An 18,057-nucleotide genomic window follows, 5' to 3' on the forward strand; every position below is an offset into this window, starting at 1 on the left:
GAAAAAAGACATTCCTAAACAAAGCCCTTGGCAACACACCCTTGTACCCATGCGGCTAGCCCATCAGCATCACCTTGACAGGGGAGAGTGAGTGAAGGGAAATGGCTGGAGCCCCGGGATGATGGTGGTGAGGAGGAGAAGGAAGATCTGCCAAACCCTTACTGTAACTGACGCCCAGGGGAAAAGGTTGGCCAACCAGCAGTCACTTTGACAGTGGGGTGTTGTGGGGTGATTGGCAATGGAGCCCCCCAGCATCAACAGAGACTGCCAAATGACAGCTCCAAAACAAGGCCCTGTGCCCAGTAAGCAGCACCTTCTCAGCTGAGTGTGAGATGGACAAAGGCTGCATCCACTGTGTCAGTGGAGTGTGTGGGAGGGAGGGTTTGGCCAGAGTGCATTGAATAAAGGGGAGGCCTTTTCGGAGAAGGAGAAGAGCCATCACAGGCTGAATCAAGCAATGGGCAAGTCAGGGGATGGCTCAAGGCTCAGTACCCACCCAATAAAATAAAGACCCAAACTCAACCCATTCTGCAACCACCTTTGAGAAAACAGACTGCAGCCAGAAGGGGTGGCTCCAGATGGAATGAACGACAACACTGAATTCCTGGAAAGGGTTGGCCTGGCTGTGTGTGCCATGCTATCCTCCCATAGTCATCTTTGATTGGGGAGCCCATGTCCTCATCAGTGGTGTGAGTGGAAGGGGCTGGCTTGGGACTCGGTGCAATAGAACTAACCAAAGTTCCCTCCGACTTTGTCCCCTGTGTGCCACTCATGTGTCCTGCCCCACACACAGCAACAAAATGATATCTTCTAGGCTTCTCCAAAACATGCCCTTGCCCCTGCCTGGTCTGGCAAGCGGCACCTTCATGGCAGAGTGAGATATGGGGTGGCTGCAGCCACCATGCCAGTGGGGAGCGTGAAAGGGGTTGGCCAGGGCCCAGGGAATGAATGGAAAGCTCTCTCAGATGAGAAGGGGGGCACTGAACACCATAGCAAGCACTGTGTGTTGATATGCTGCCTTGAAAACCTCAGGCCATCGCAGGCAAGGAGGATGCCACAGCACCTCACACCTGTGGATGTAATGACTCGTGCTACTACAAAGCATCTCTTACACCGCATGTTCTGGCCAGCGGACTGATAGTGCAGGCCTGGTAATCACCCCGCCTGTGAATAGTGGGGGTTGCTGGTGGCTGGGAGTCACAAGGGGAGGTGGCTTGGAGTTGGGGCCCAAAGGGAGTGAAGCGACAAAGAGGGAAAGAAAGGGAAACATAAAGAACACCCAAATTCCAGGACAAGGCCCTGAGGAAAGTGTCTGGCTACGCAGCAGCAGCAATTACCTTGACAGCGGGGCCAGTTGGACCCTTTCCCATAGTGCACTGCCACATGAGCAAACACCCAATTCTCAGGAACAGGGAGAGAGAGGGTTCTGTGGTGTGCCCTGACCAGTCACCCCACCAGCAGTGGGGGCAGAAGGGGATGGATGTGACCAGAGTCGTGACCTGGGTGGGGGAAAGCAGCCATGGAAAGGGCAACAAGTTGCTCTGGGAATTTGGACTCTGTTGGCCTGCTGTGTTCAGTGCCCGCCCTGCCCCCAGAATCACCCTGGCTGTGGTGCGGTCGAAAGGGGATATCTCCTGATCCCTGAAGCAAAGGGGGAACTTTGATAGGCAAAGTCACAACAAATCAGTATTCAGGTACACAACCCCAACCCTGGCCCCGTGGCCTGCCAACACTGGAACGTGAACAACACCAGTGACGGAAACAGACTGCTACCCATGTCCCGTGCCATGAAAGGATCTGCCAACCTGCCAAGAGCTGGTAGTGGGGTGATTGACGCAGGTTATGTGCTGTGCTCTGGTATCTGTGGAAGTCCTGTATGTCGCCTAAACCTTATGTGATGTCAACAAGTCAGAAATGTGGCCTGGAAAGGAAGACAAGTTGCCCTGGAAACTAGGAGGACTCCGTTGGCCTGCTGTGCCTGCTTGGCTCTCCCAGAATCACCCTGTTAGCGCTGTGGGAGAAAGGGGATAGCTCTGCAACAATCTTGGGCAGACTTGGCCACAGAATTCCCACCCTGTGGCCACTCCACCACAGTGTTCCCCCCAAAATGAGAACCACAAAACAGCAGTTGGTGTCTCGGGGACACCAGCTGCCAACATCTCGTTCCCAGGAAGGATCCACCTGCCAGGTGTGGGTTACATGGGGCAATTTGCACAGGCTGCTTCCAGTCCCTGAGATCAGTGGAAGTCCCCTAAATTAGCCTGAACAAGTGATGCTACAATGACGAGTCACATCTGACAAGTACTGTGAGGTAGTGCGTTGCCCCAGGAGGTACTAGGGTTCTTCCGGGTAAGGTCGATGTTTGCGTTAGCTGTGGGACAGACCCGACCTTGTGGCCCGCCAGCCAAAGTTTGCCCCCCACAGGTCCCCCCAACCAGTGTTCCCTCGAAGCTGAGTTTGTGTGAGCTAGCTCACAGTTTTTTTCTTAGCTTAGGAAGGATGGCTCCAAAGCAAACTAATTCATGCAGCAGCCAAATTGCTCGCTCACAACTTTAATGCCAGGAGCTCACCACGTAGAATTTTTGTTCACAGGACTCCACAGCTTAGAGGGAGCCTTGCCCCCCAACACTGGAACTTCAACGACATCAGGGACCAAAACGGAATGCTAGCCACATCTCATGCCCAGGAAGGATCGAGCTGCCAAGCACTGGCAGTGGGGCGAATGACGCAGGCTATGTGCTGTGTCCTGGGATCTGTGGAAGTCCCCCAAGTTGCTTAAACCTTATGTGATGCCAATGAGTTAAAAATGTGGCCTGGGAAGGATGATTTACACAGGCTGCCTCCAGTGCCTGGGATCACTGGAAGTCGTCCCCTAAATTAGCCTGAACAAATGATGTGACGATGAGGAGTCACATCCAACAAATACTATGAGAAGAAGAAGAGTTGGATTTATACCCTGCCCTTCACTTGGAGTCCCAGCATGACTTATAGTCTCCATGAACATGATGTTTTGGCGGCTGGCTTGCCTTATAGTTCCAACCACGGCACCCAGAGCCCCTCTTTGAGTGGCCCGCTTCCCCCGCCTCTCCCTACTGAGTGGGAATGGGCCTCTTCCACCTCCCACTAGTGACACTCCTTCCGTCAGCAGCAACAAACTGGGGTGTGGAAGTATTTCCATGCAGTGGAGTGGAACCATGCCCCCATGCCCATTGCTGGAGCAGGTAGGAGGCACAGCTGCTTCCTGGTGTTGGGCCAGGGAGTGCTAGATGGGGGCATTTTGATGGAAGCAGGATCAGCTGGGAGTTTGGAATTGGGATGTGGAAGGGGAGGATGCACTCTCCAAGTCACTGCCATCACTATTCTCCCTTCCAAACAGTTTCGTGCTGCAGCTGAGGCAGCAACACCAAAACCCATCAAGCGGCACTTGAGGGCTCCATGGATGTGGACGGAGCAGGGGAAGTGGGCTGGAGGGGTCCTCCACTGATGGGGGGAGGCTGTGCTTGTCACTCACAACCACTTGGCACAGGGAAAAGTGACGGCATCCTTCCATAGCCATGAGCACAACCCATTCCACCTCCTCTCATGGCAGCAAACACCTGACCAAGCAAGCAACCCAACCAACCGCAGCCCAGGTGGGTCATTTGCCAGAGAGAGAAACAGGCAGGCCAGCCAGTAGGCAGACAGGCACAGATCACTCTCCAAGGAGGAGCAGGTCAGTGTGTGGGGTTTTTCAGACAGAGAGCTGGCAGTAAAGGGAAGTCACCCCAGTAACTCTGGAACAAGTCCCCCGAGACAGGCTGGGGGAGGCAGGCTAACAAACACAGATCACCCCCCAAAGAGAGGCAGGTCAGTAGGGGTTTTTCAGATGGAGAACTGTGGTCAGTAAAGTCAAGTCACTGAGCAGTAAAGACAAACACAGATCACCCCAAAACAAAAAGCAGTCTAGTATGGTGGGGGGGGGGAGACACAAAATCTCAGAGAACTGAGTTGAAGCCCCTCCCAAAAAGCAGCCCCCTCAAAATACCCCAAAAGCAATCCCTCGTCTTATTGCAACCCAAAGTGGCAGGGGTGAAATAAAATGAAAGGAAGAGAAACCGCCAAGGAAGCAGACAGCAGGAAAGTCCCGCTAAACAAAAATGCTCTGTGGAGGAGGAATTCAATCCCAATTTCCCACCCTTTGCAGCAAACAAAAACCGAATTGCAACACAGAAGAACCCAGGGCAAAGCAAAGCTAAGTAAGCTAATGAAGCAACACACACACCCCCCAGCAGCAAAGCTCTTTCATGAGTACACCCTCTCCATCCAAAACCACAACACCCACAAAGGGAACACACACTCATCCTACACTTATATAGATCTTAGTTCCATTGCGATGAAAGGGAACTCTGTTATTGGCAGGCAGCAGTGCCTGTCAAACTTTGGAGGGTTCCTATTTGTGTTTCCAAGGCTGGAAAACACTGCCCCCACCATTGTCTAGTATCTTTGTGCCAGAGTTTTGTGGGGTTTGGGTGGGTTTTGCTTTCCGAACAGGCCTGAGCTGCGCCCAAAAGCTCAGATTTCTTTGAAGACCATGTGGGTGCTGAATGTTGCCTCCTGAGCCCTAATCTGGCCAGAATTCAGCATGAATTTTGGCTCATCACACCATTTGTGCCCATTCCTAACAGCTCTTCATTTCCCTTTTGCCATAAGGGCTACCAGTACTTCAAGGTCAAAGGCAAGCATTGCAGCACATGCATTCTGACGCTATGGTAGACAGTCTCATCCCTCTTTCACAAATCCCTTTGTTCTTTTGGGTTCTAGAGAAGGAGGGGCAGAGAGTCAGTCCCAGTGGCCATGGGGACTAATTATTCACTGCCAGCTGTAGTGAAGCATGGACCACAGTGCCTGTGATTGCCTTGTCCTCCCACCACAGCAGACACAGGGATCGATTTGCCACCTTTCTCAGGCACAGTCAATCAAGATGAGCCGCTAGTGCCATGTCAGGCATCAATGCAGCTGTCAATAGTACTGAAAGCCAAAGGAAAATAGAGCTACACAAACAGCCTGACACAGCCGATTTGCAACTTTTGTTTTTTTTTCTGTTCCAACCTCAAAACCTGTAGCTCTGTGTTTTTGTAGGAAACTGCTGTTTGTGTGATCACTAACCACGGGGTGAAAGAAGAAACAATCAAGAATATCTGCTTTTTGTAGGGCTTGTAGACTTTCTTAATCTGTAAATCAGAACAATAGAATATAGAGAGCTGATATTTTTGATTATATAATTATTCTTAGTGGTCTGTTTTCTAATGCCTCTTGGTATTTTTTACTCTTACTATACACCAATCATACACTTAAAAGTTATGCAACTCCCATAAAAAGACTGGATGTGTAAGGAAAGTCTAGAACAGGGGTGTTGAACTCGCTTGTTACGAGGGCTGGATCTGACACAAATGTTACTTTGTCAGGCTGGGCCATGTATGCCATAAAATGTAATGCTAGGTACCCGAGATATAAACTCCATAAAAGATACAAGCAAACCCAATTAACAATATTAATTTGTACTCAAAATACAAAGGAAAGCAATTGATTCCTAGCAGTGAAAACAATTATTGGGGAACCCACAAAAGCCCGAAGAAATGTATTCAATCTATGCAAGATGAGTTTTTCCCCATGGGATGCCATAAAAGAGGGGGTATCTTACCCTTCCATACAAATTAGCTAAACCAAAAGTTAGGTTTTAGGAGATTAGTCATCATCCTTGCAAGTAAATAAGGTAGTTTTTCAGCACCTCCCCATACACCCAGCCTCAGCAGCTGAGCAAGGCAACAATCCATCTCTCTCTTTGTTTGCTGCCTTCTCCCATCCTACCTCTGAGGATCTCAAGGAGGCACACCGGACTCCCTCTTCCACTACCTCATCCCCCATACCAACCCTGTGAGGTGGGCCAGGTTGAGTGACCGGCCTCGGGTGACCCAGATGACAGGGGTTCTGGCTCAGGAAGAGGGGTCTGAACGAGGCTCTTCCAGATCCCCACCCCACCCCAGTTCTCATCCCTCCTGCATTTCCCACAGAAGTAATGGGGTGAGAGAAGGCCAGACAGAGACGCTGTTTCCAAAACCTCCAGGGGGCATTTTTTGTCCTCTTACGACCCCTTTTCCCTTACAAGCTGAGAACAGGTGGGGGGAGAAGGGAGTTCACCATCCCCCCACATGCCCCAGCACTCAGTCTGCCTCCCAGATGTGTGGCAGCAACATCAGTGCCTCTATTTCCCTTTGCTCCTCCATTAGCTTCTGCGGCTGGAAGGTCTTTCACCTCAGAGCGGCATGCACAAGACAGCCCAGTTGCCTCCGAATTTACATGCCAGCCCTCCTCCTCCTGTCTTTCCTGCTGGCCCTGTTCCTTCATCAGCTAACTGCCACTCTGTACACCCGCTCTCACCAACCCCCCTCACGGTTGCCGTTTGAAAAACCGTAAAGCTGGTTGGTGCAGTGGTGACAGTACCGGCCGCTCAGCTTTGTGGGCCCCCCCCCAATGTAGTGGCTTTTCCAATCCTTGCTGAGCTGCAGTCAGAGAAGGCAGGAGGGGGGGAAAACTTTCTCTGCCTGTGCTTCCATTGCCCCACACTATTTTAACTTAGCCTGTTAGCCCCACTCTCTCTGCCGTTTCCCTTCTATTTCTTGACAGCTTCGCCCCCACATCCCCACACACCTCACCACGTGACCTGCTCACACCACCAAGCAGCCTCTTGCTTTCTCTCCCTCACACCAGTTGCTTGTGTGCTGAGTAAGAGCCCTGAACGGGCTGGATTTGGCCCCTGGGCCTTATGTCTGACACCCTTGGTATAGAACATTCATAGCCTGTTCATCTCAAGACCATGCTCATGTCAGTCTTCAGTGTTTAAGACCTCCTGATAGGTTGTCCTCATAATTTAATTTGTTACTGTGACTGTAGAATGTCCTTAGATAAGGAAGGTGCTTTCAGAAAGTTAGCATCTACTCTAGGACTTCATCTTTTAGCAGGTTTTAATTATTTGATAAAGTAGCTTATCTTTCAATGTAGATCTGCGTGAAGCAGTTCTGTGAGGCTCTATTTTTTTAATTCTCCTTTCCCTTTTAGGACATTGTACCTCAGGCCTTGCTGGACCAGTATTTATCCATGACAGATCCCTCTCGTGCTCAGACTGTTGATACAGAGATTGCAAAGCACTGTGCCTTTAGCCTTCCAGGTGTGGCACTTACCTTAGGGAGACAGAACTGGCACTGTTTGAAAGACACATATGAGACTCTAGCCTCTGATATGCAGGTAAAGAAATGGGTCTAGAAAAATTCCATGTATTTGGACTGTTGTGCTTGGTTTCTCCACTATTCTAGGGAGAACCTGAAAGTACCTTGATATGAAAGGTGGTGTATGGTAAATGTAAATGAAAAATTAAAATGTTGGGTTGCTTTGTGTTACCATATTTTTTGTGGTAGCTCTCCTGAGACAAGGAGTTCTTTCTTTGTTACCCTAACACACATTTCCAATAGTTCATCTCAGAGATTCAATAGATCACAGGAGTTATAAAGATGAGTACTGAAATATCAGAGTTGATTAGAATTTTCTCTGTATTCTGTAGATCGTAACCTTAGAGGCCTATGCCAATTTATTCCTTACAATTTAGTTGTACTACTGATGATTCATAAATATTGGTTTGACATAGTAGCCTGCTGTTATATATGGTTACCACTAAGCCCTCTTCTCTCCTAAATTATCTGACAAATGCAGAGAAGTTTGAGATGGGGAAGGTATCTTTTCGCTGAGTTTCTGGAGCAGACTTAGCCACTGTGGTGGGCCTCTTGTACATCATAATTCATAGATAAGAAGGCCAGAGTGCTTTCGGCAATGTACATGAATGGCCCTCTTACTCCAGTGTAGTCTCTCTGTACCCTATGAGGTGATTTAGGCTTAGTGAGGGGGACTAGCCAAAGGCTACTTTAAGGCTGAGTAAAGATTTAAACTATTGTTTTGCAGGTTCCAGTCCAGTACTGCACTGGCTTTGCAGTAAACAAACACTAAATTTGCTTGTGCAATAATGGAATTAAAAGCAACAATTTGAAAATAACCTTGCTCTGTACTAATATGTTTCCAATAGGGTTGTATGATATTAACGCAAAGCCAGATTTATTAAGTTCCAGTCAAAGATACAAAATAAAGTTATTGTACCAGTACTGGTACAATAAATGCCTCATGCTAAAACTGAGTACTGCCTCCACTGCTGAGTTAGCTGACACATAAAAGTGAGGGGAGGGGAGGCATCTCCCATTTTCTCTATTGCCAGCAGAAGTGTTAATAAGGGATTGTATGGGAGCAAACAATGTATATGTTCTGTTTGTGTTAACCTTCAAATAAGAAATACATCACCGCCTGGCAGTTACCAGTAAATGTCTTGGTTATTGGTTCCATGTTCTTAGACAATCAGAAAGGCCACAGTGTGTGAAGTTCATTACAGTAATCCTTGTTGCACATTTTCTGATGAAGGAATTAGACGTTATAGAAGACGATACATGGCTGTCGTCAGTCTAAAAACTACTGAGGAAATAGGAGGATGAGATGTGGACCTCAGCAGTAGCCATATGTCTCCCATAATGTCTAGTTCCCAATTTGGGTTCAAGTTATAATGGTGTAAGTTGTTTAATTATTGTTGTCCAAAGCCAGGTTTCTGCCTGAAATGAGGTAAAACTGGTAAAATATTTGAATGTGCAACAAAACTTAACATGGTAGTTGAAACCATTTTGTATAGCTCATTTCAGTGTACCTAATGAGTGTTGTTTTCTCTTAGTGGAAAGTTCGAAGAACATTGGCATTCTCTATACATGAACTTGCAGTTATTCTTGGAGACCAGCTTACAGCTGGCGACTTGGTTCCAGTCTTCAATGGCTTTTTAAAGGACCTTGATGAAGTCAGGATAGGTGTGCTTAAGCACCTGCATGATTTTCTGAAGGTAAATTATACTTTATGCCTATTTACTTTCCTCTTCCATGCATAAATCTGTGGGTTTTATTGATATTGAGACCTGCAGTAAAAAAAAACACACTTCAATTGCCATATATAATAAAAAGTGGACAGATGTTTTAATTTCTGCTTTGATTTATGTTGGAACTTCCTACCCGGGGAGATTTGTCTGTCTCCCCCATCATGGTTTTCCACCAGCAGGTGAAGATTTTTGTTTGATGTTCCCTCACTAACCGTTATTAGTGGTCCTCTCTGCTTATGTGGTTTTATGCGTTTATGTTTTATGCATTTATAATATTTTAAGTGTTTTTTTAATGCTCGTAATGTTTTACTGTTCTCACTTCCTTGGGGACCCTGCATTGGGTGGCATAGATGTGTTTTAAATAAAGGCTGGTTCTCAGGTGTGTTCCAGGATATTTCAAGGAGATCTGAAAGCAATTTTTAGACCGTTTTCATTTATGCTAAACATCCTGCTCAGATCAGTGCTGCATTGTCCTGACTGTGTTCACACTTTCTTCCAGCTGCTTCATCCTGATAAAAGGCGGGAATATCTTTATCAGCTTCAGGAGTTCTTAGTGACAGATAACAGCAGGAACTGGCGCTTCCGAGCTGAGCTGGCAGAGTATGTATTGTGCTTATTTTCCTCATATTGTGCTTCTTTTCCACAGAGCTCCAGGCTCAGCCTAGGGCTCTCAGACAGTTTCAGCAAGGATACTGCATCAGCACTTGTATCCTTGTGTTGGGGTCAGGGAGAAAAGAACTGGAATCTGCAGAAGACGTGTGTATCCTGACAATTGAAAAACCAGCACAGCTGCCATCTTCTGGTTTTTAAGATGGGAGGGTAAAGATACACAACCACAGTTATTAAATAAAATCCAAGTAACTTGAACATTCCCTTGTAGTGTGAAAACAAGTTTAAATAGTAGGGCAGTGTTCATAACATCTATGATTACGTGTCCTCATAATAAGCTGAAATATAAATGCCCTTGAGGAATATATACACCTGGAAGTAAACAAAATTGCACTCTCTGAAAGGTGACCCCCAAGTAAATGAAAATTGTTTCATATTTAAATTTCCGTATGATGAGGGTATATGGATCTCTTTGTTCTGTGGCAAAGGATGAAGAAACCTCTGGGTGTTTTTCCTTTCAAGGTTCAGAAGAGGGAGGAAGCTGTTAGGGCCTGGGGCCTGGCATACAGTATCAGGGTGTTAGACCAGGCACTAGAAACCAGCAGCTTCCTCCTCCTAGCCTTATTTGGAATACTAGTAGGATGGGACCCATGATTGGGCTATTTGCCACTTCCTGTAGCACCTGGAAGTGTAAAAAAATGTCTTCCTTATGGTGAGTAGCAGTGGAGGCAAATAGCCCTGCTGTGTAGAATCAGCACTGGGTTCCTAGCCTGCTCAAGGATGAGAGAGAGGTAAGAAAGTGTTGGTCCCCTGGGAACTGGCTTTGTTTGTACATACCATTAGTTTAGAGCTTTAAAGGTCAATGTCAGCATCTTATATTGTTCTAACTGGTAACCAGGGTAGCCACTGAAGAACCAGAATAATATGGTCTTTGTGGTGAATGTTTGTTAACAACTTGGGTTAGCTGCAACCAATGCTCCCTTTAAGCTGTGGAGTCTTGTGAGCAAAAATTCTACTTTGTGAGCAGGTGATTTGGCTACTGCATAAAGTAGTCTGCTCTGGAGCCATCCTTCCTGAGCGAAGACAAAAATGTGTGAGCCGGAGGCTAAAAAATTATGAGCTAGCTCACACTAACTCAGCTTAGAGGGAACACTGGCTGCAACCTCCAGTCTTTCAAGGGTAATCACATATAAAGCACATCACAGTAATCTAATGTGGAGTTAGCATGGGGTCTGATGCAGGCTATTGCATTACATTGACAAAATCATCAGCTTAAAAATTATAAATACAAAAAATACTATTTTTAGCTTGGGTATATGAAATAGCCTGCTCTCTGTTTCCAGTGGATGGTAATGTATCATCTTCTTGAATTCTGACTAATCTTGGTCCTTCATGTTATTGCAGGCAACTAATCTTGCTTCTCGATCTGTATACTGCCAGAGACATATATGATTACCTACGACCCATTGCTCTCAGCCTTTGCTCAGACAAAGTTTCTTCTGTTCGCTGGATATCCTACAAACTGGTATGTACTAAAGTGTAGCCATTTAAAAGGAATATATATATATATATATAAATATATACACATACACACACACACACACATAAATATTTTTAGAATGTGACATTCACTGGGAGCCTTTACTTGTCTTTCCAGGTTAGTGATATGGTTAAGAAGCTGTCTAATGCTCCATCACCAACCTTTGTAGTAGACCTCATGAATGAACTTGTTGAAAGGTTCTGTAGATGCCCAAAATGGTCTGGTCGACAAGCTTTTGTCTTTATCTGCCAGGTAAGATTTTCATGAGTGCTTTTATTTTTATTTATTTTATTATTTGTTTATTTTAGGACTTATACCCTGCCCTACCCCACTGGAGCAGGCTCAGGGCGGCTTACATGGGATAAAATTTGCAATAACAGTCAAAAGCTCATAAAACATTTTAAAACAATTCATTAAAACAATACAATGTGAAAGTGCTAGCTTTGTTGTTTGATGTCGTAATGATGGCATTACCGCGTGAGTGCATTCCATAGTTGTAGAAGCTCACTGATCTTCCTCAGATGTAGTCACCGCGCCTAGGCTATCGATAACCAACCAGGGATCAGGCACTACAGGCTACTGCAGTTGTTAATAGTGGTGGCGGCTCCTAGTTGAAAGCCTGGTGGAAGAGCTTACTTTTCCTGACTGATCTAGAGTTTAGTTCTAGTATATGTAGAGGGATTTTTTAAAAATTAATAGAAATGATTGCAAAACATAAACAGGAGCCCTGTGGCACCTTAGAGATTAAAAAATTATTCCAGCATAAGCAGCATAGTAGCCCCACCCAAAAAGTTGGGGTGCTGCTTCCTTGACATGACTGTAACAAGCCCATGGCTTTTTTTTTTCTGATTATCTGAACTGGTCACTCAATAACAAATCTGCAGACAGATCCCCCAGTCTTTAGTAGCAGCTCTCCAGATGGACTAAAGGGCTGTGGTGGGACTGGGTGACAAGAAAAAGAGACTTAGCGCTTAGAGCTGTTTGCTAGAGAACTTGCTTCCAGTGAGTTTTTTTGCTTCTTACGCAGCTCCTCTGTCTCTTGCTGATAAATGTCCAGATAAGGAGCTGCTGCTTTGAAGGTAGTAGCTGAAAGATGACACCTTGAAAGGTGATGCTTGGGAAGGGTTATGGCATGGAACTTGGTCAGAAAGGGAAAGGGTTGGTGTTTTTGGTAGGGGTATAATCTAACTAGTCCCCAATAGGGCTGTCCATTGACTTGCAACTCACTAGTAGCCCTATAATGCTTGTTAGCAGACATGCTGTACCCGCAATCTATTTGGCTTTTTCATTTTTGCCATCAGATTGTTTCTGGATTTTTAAAAACTCCTGTGTATAAGGATAATGCAAGGTCATTTGGGAATTTTCTTTCTATGCTATAAACTTCAGTTCTTTTGTTACCTAATTAGATGTTATTATTCTTGTTACTGTGATCCTTACGCAAGGATAAAAGAGCTTTCAGAAGCTTTCCACTGGTTGATCCTAATGAGGTTGATCCTTTTCTTGAGTATACTTGTGTCAGAACCCACAGCCAACAACGAAGTACACGCATTCAGGAATGGTAATACTTTTATTGCAGAGCTATAGATGCAGTAACATAAGCACTGTTAAGAATGGCGGCAGCCCCATGGGCATAATAGGATATAGGGTATTCATATGCACCCGCCCTCAGAGCACTGGCCAATTAAGCACCCTCCCGCACGGGGGATAAAGCTTGGAGACTGTTAGGTAGCTAAAGCTGAGAACCAAGAGTCTCCCACGGCACCTAGGAAAAACCCAGACAATACAACTCCCTCCTGCACATCTGTATAGATAAGCATTTCGGCGCAAAGCAGAAAAAGCACAGAAAGGAATGCAGTAGCAATTAACCAGACACAGACCGAGCTCCCCAACCCCCATGGCAGCGTAGCTGACAACTTGCTAAGGACAAGAGAATTAACCCTGTAGCTTTCCATCTACAGGGGTGTCAAACATATGACCTGTGGGCTGGATCAGTCCCTCAGAGGGCTCCAATCTGGCCCACAAGGTCTTGGCTGTTTCTTGCTTCTCCAGTTCTTCTACTGTTGCCATGTTGCAGCTTGCTTTACCAGACTCAATTGCACAGGAGCAAGCCTCTCCTGTGCGATTGAGAGAGTCTGGTAAAGCACTGGCTGAGGCTCCTCCCAGGGGAAGGGAGGGAACGAGGGAGAGCTTGCTTCCTGGCCAGGCTGCAGGAGACAAAGGGAAGCCTTTCTTTCCTTCCACTGGCTGAGGCTTTTCCCTGAAGGGAGGGAGGGAACAAGAGAGAGCTTGCTTTGCTGGGCTGCCTCAATCGCATGGAAGAAATACCAAGCACCAACAAAGTTTTGTTCAAGGTATGAGCTTTTGTGTGTTTTTGCTACAGTGTATGTATGTTTTTTTGGGCTCATTATGCCAGAGCTTTCCTGGCCCTTCCCTCCCCCTTTTCACTGTATTCATACCTTTATGATCCAATCTTTCTCAGTAAGAAAGCCATGTGAACTATTCTAGAGGAGGAATACCAACAAGCCAGTGAGGTGGATAGGGCAGAGAGTGTGTATGTCCAGACCAAGTTCATCCTGTACATTTCCTTTGTAGGAAGTTGTAGTTATTTTTCTGGGGAAGAGTATAGTTTTGTACACAAACACATAGCCCTCAGTCAGGATGACTTCTCATGTTCTTGACCAGCACAGGAAGCAATTTATGTGCAAAAGCTTGCAATGCCCAGCCATTTCATGTTTCCCCCTGGGTCCTGGGCTCAGAACACTGAGCATGAGATTTCTGTAATGACTGTCAATAAATCAAAAGTAGATATGTAGCTTACAGATACACACCTGAACAGCATACTCAAGGTTGCTACAGCACAGACATTTTGATGCAATAATTCAGAGCAACAGGTATCATTTATCAGAGACTGTTAAATAAACAAAATATTGCAAGAGTGGTAGTGTTTTAAGCATATTTTATTTAAAGTTTAAAAAAATCTTTAATTGTGCTTGTGTTCTTTATATAAATTTTATGACACACATGGCTCGGCCTAACAAGGTCTCATTTATGTCAAATCCGGCCCTCATAACAAATGAGTTCGACACCCCTGGACTAGAGGTATTCGTTAACAGTAGGACTCCATGAGCTGTTATTGGAAATAATTTAGATTTCTTCTGAATCTAAAATACTTCATTCTTTTCAGACTATCATTGAAGATGACTGCCTGCCAATGGACCAATTTGCTGAGTATCTACTGCCTCATCTACTGCACTTGGCCTCAGATAGAGTTCCAAATGTTAGAGTCCTGCTTGCAAAAACCTTAAGGCAAACTCTTTTAGAGAAAGGTTGGTTGAGCTTCCTCTAATGCAGTAGTACTCTTACTGCATTTTCTGTTATGTAGAAAACGTCTGTCCAATGTTTGCACATTTCCTTTTTGTCCTCTTGCGGTATGCTATTTGTGAGCGAGAAGCCACATATGGCATCATATTTTCCTCAAGCCAATCATGTGATTACTGAGTCTGTTGTTTTGGACTGGTGCTTAATACCTGCAACCAAGGGTGCAAAATTCCTGGCAGAACTTAAGCTAACAGCCATATTGGAGTGATGGAGACCACAGCACATCTGTGAGTGGTGGGATTCCGATTTCATTGGTGTGGCCTTCGCCCTCCCTCACCATGGCTGCTTTTTCTTTAGGGTGATGCTTAATGAGGCAGTGCCAAGGGTCACATGTGCGGATTGGGATTGCATGGCAGTCTGTGGAAAGGACTCAGTGTATGTTCACAGTTACTTTCAATTTTACTGCTCCATAGCTTCTTGAGCTGGGATGTCGAGGTTAATTGTGAAATAGGAAGAAAGGGTTGTATAAAAAGAAAGAAAAAATGAAGTTGAAAAAAACTGGAAACAGAATAAAATATTGAGAGGAAAAGTACAGAGGAGTACAAAAGTACATAGAAAACTATGTGAACGAGGAGAAAAGTTGGGGAGAAAGGAAAGTGGGAAAGGGTGATGACCTGGAAAACTGTGTTGGAAATCAGCATTAGGAAGGCAAGAATGTGAAGAAGTCCACTGAAGAGGGAAGAAAGGGAGCATGAATCAAATGTAAGACAAAGAGCGGTAAATTCTGATGGCTGGGATAGGCTAAGGCAGTACGAGGAGGGAGTGGCCAGGTCTGACAAATGGCACTACCTGAGGCAGAGGAAGTTTCTTTCTTCTTCAGCAAATTAAGGCCACTTTTCAAGAAGCAAAATGGATTTTGTCAGCCTTGCCTGTAATTGACTCTTACAAACAATTGCAGTAGGAAGAAAGTTTGTTAATTTAAAAACATGTAAGTAAATCAAAGGATTCTTTTGCTCTTATCTCAGTCTCATGTTTGAAAAAATACATTCATACCTCACCGTTCGTTTTTAAAAAGCTATGTGGAACTTTTTGTTTGGTCAAATAAAAGCAGGGTAACTGTATTTTCATGACCTTTAAAATATGACTAAGATGAAAAAAGTGCAATGCCAAATGTCCTTGCGCACACTCCACAAGAAGCTGTTCTGTGGAAGTTTAGATAAGAGAAAATGAGAATGCGTTAGAAAGAAGTGCTGTTACACCATACTCTCTAGTGGGGGTCACACACCGGAAAGCCCTGTAGTGGTTCCTCTTGTGACTTTGTTTTGCATGTGGCATCTGCCAGAACTCTTGTCACATTTGAAGTAACTGAAGTATATTCTCACACTTAGGCAAGTGTAATGTTTTCCATGAAGTAAATTAAACCATCCCACCTGCTGTAGAAGTTATTTATGCAGACAAATGCAGAATGGAAAATAAGTCTGTGTGCTCAGTTCCAACTGTATGTATGAGGTTCAGGCATCGGATGCTGGAGGACTGCTGCCATGTGGTCTCTACAGTTGATGATAAAGGACAACCTTTGCCAAAGCCTAGCAGCAGGTTATTTAAGAATTCAAAACTTTAGCGTTCTTAATTTTTTAATTCCATATTAAAGAAAAATCATTTTTTAAATTTTGAGTAGTATTAATAAACTGCACCCTAATTTGTGGGTTTACATGAGATACATAATTTCTAAGTTATACTGCTAGCTTTTAATTCTCTCTCTCTCTTTCCTTTCTGCCCAGAATATTTTCTGATCTGTGTCAGTTCCTATCAAGAAGCAGTGGAACAGACAATCGTGGCCCTTCAAATGGATAATGACAGCGATGTTAAATACTTTGCAAGTGTCCACCCTGCCAGTACCAAAATTGCTGAAGATGCCATGAGTACGGCCTCTTCAACATATTAAAAGTAGTCCCTGAACGTTGCTATAATTTTAATTAAAAAGTTACAAAATCACAGGGCAGTCCAAGTGCTCCTGAAATGGATTATCTGAAACCTCCTTTTTCACGGAGGAATGATTCTCTTGTCATCTTAACTTCTGTTGGATGTTACCTAAACCCAAGACCAAGGATTTTAAGAGTCAAGGGCAAAAAAATAAACATTACCTGTTGAATTTTGACTCTAGAAAAACTGCTCAGAGGATTGTATTTGCCACCGGAGCCTTAAATCTTCTGTCTTCCTGAATATGTGAAACTTGAATTGGCAGAGCATTTTCAATGTAGGAGGAATGTGATTTCCAGAGACTGGCATTTGTTTTCTCCCAAGGAGTTAACTTAGTTTCCTCCCCACTTAGGAACTGGTAGCTGAAACTCTCATAGCCTATAAAGGCAGATTTGTACCAAGAAGCAAGAGACACCTCCAGTATTAGCTATTAAGTTTTTATCTTTGCAAAGACATAAATTTGTGTGCACATGAGCACATCCTTAAGTGTGAATAGTTTTCAAGTGTGTAAATGAGGGAAAAGTAGAGACTTGGTGTCCCCCAACCCTTAAGGACTCAGTGCTAACACTAAACCAGAAATCTAATTTTAATTCTTAAACACAGCATATTGCTGTACCCATTAGCTGTACCCATTAGCAGAAAACTTTGGTGAGTACCTGTGTCCTAATGTTTTTTTCATGCTGGTCATGACCTGAAGGAAACCTATTAGCACACGTACTTCAAGTCAGGTATTTTTAACTTGATCATGAATGGTTTTGAGGTGCAACTTTTTTCTTCATATCTTGTACATATCTATAATCACTCTTGGGAGTGCTGCCGACTTTAATCATGCTGTTTCAAACTATTGTGATAAAATGTTCTCTACTTGTCCAAATAAAAATGTATTAATAAGACCAAATGATATTGCTTTCTCTTAAACGGGGCGGGGAGGGGGCTCAACTGTGTATCCACCGATCTTAATCCAGAATATCATTACTGCTGATAATATGTGAAGGAGTAAGTGAAGGAGTTGGAAATCCCAGGCTACTCCTTATCCCAGTACCTTATTTCACCAAGGCAAACCATTCCAAACAAAGATTTCCTGAAGGAAAAGAACTTTGCCAGTTGTGGTCCAAAACTATTGAGCTCTGCCCATGTAACCCTTTAGTTTGTGCTTTTATTTACTTCATTTTTTATCAAAAGACAAAAACAGCAGTAGGACAATAACTATAAAATCCTTCAAGCAGTTGCATGCAAAAGCACAGAATAGCACCGTAGAAACCAACTGATAAAAGTATACATAATCTCTACAAGAATAGAGGGGTAAGAAATCCTAGGAAGGGAGGAGGCCAGACAAGCCAGATTTCAAGATGGGTTCCCCAGATATTCCCAGACCATCAATTAGGGGCAGAGGAGGATACTTTCTGATCCACGAGAAGAAACCTGCCCGCTAAGTCCGGTGTTTTGTTTTCCATCAGTGAAGGTATCCTTACACTGGGATGTTGAAAAGATGAGTGATCCTGGGTGCGAGACATAGAAGACTCATTGTGAAACAACCTTTTGGAGAACCTTTCTGCCAAACGCTGCCTCAGATGAGGTTTATAGGTTCATCTTATGTCTCACAAAGGATGAAACTGAA

The 18,057-nt window shown here is 44.6% G+C and overlaps 1 protein-coding gene across 2 annotated transcripts in view; it reads left to right on the forward strand.

Moving 5' to 3' along the window:
* Positions 1-17,563, forward strand: part of PPP4R1 (protein phosphatase 4 regulatory subunit 1) — a 63,062-nt gene extending 45,499 nt beyond the window's left edge. For both annotated transcript variants that reach the window (XM_015406613.1, XM_015406614.1), the window contains 7 exons: positions 7,096-7,281; positions 8,798-8,959; positions 9,492-9,592; positions 11,006-11,126; positions 11,259-11,393; positions 14,326-14,467; positions 16,241-17,563. In XM_015406613.1, the coding sequence (XP_015262099.1) occupies positions 7,096-7,281; positions 8,798-8,959; positions 9,492-9,592; positions 11,006-11,126; positions 11,259-11,393; positions 14,326-14,467; positions 16,241-16,404 (1,011 nt within the window). In that variant the 3' untranslated portion in view covers positions 16,405-17,563. The remainder of the gene's footprint in view (positions 1-7,095; positions 7,282-8,797; positions 8,960-9,491; positions 9,593-11,005; positions 11,127-11,258; positions 11,394-14,325; positions 14,468-16,240) is intronic.
* The last annotated feature ends 494 nt before the right edge of the window (positions 17,564-18,057 follow it).

This window comes from Gekko japonicus, unplaced genomic scaffold, assembly GCF_001447785.1.
Source record: "Gekko japonicus isolate JY-2015 unplaced genomic scaffold, Gekko_japonicus_V1.1 scaffold138, whole genome shotgun sequence".
Classification (NCBI taxonomy): domain Eukaryota; kingdom Metazoa; phylum Chordata; class Lepidosauria; order Squamata; family Gekkonidae; genus Gekko; species Gekko japonicus.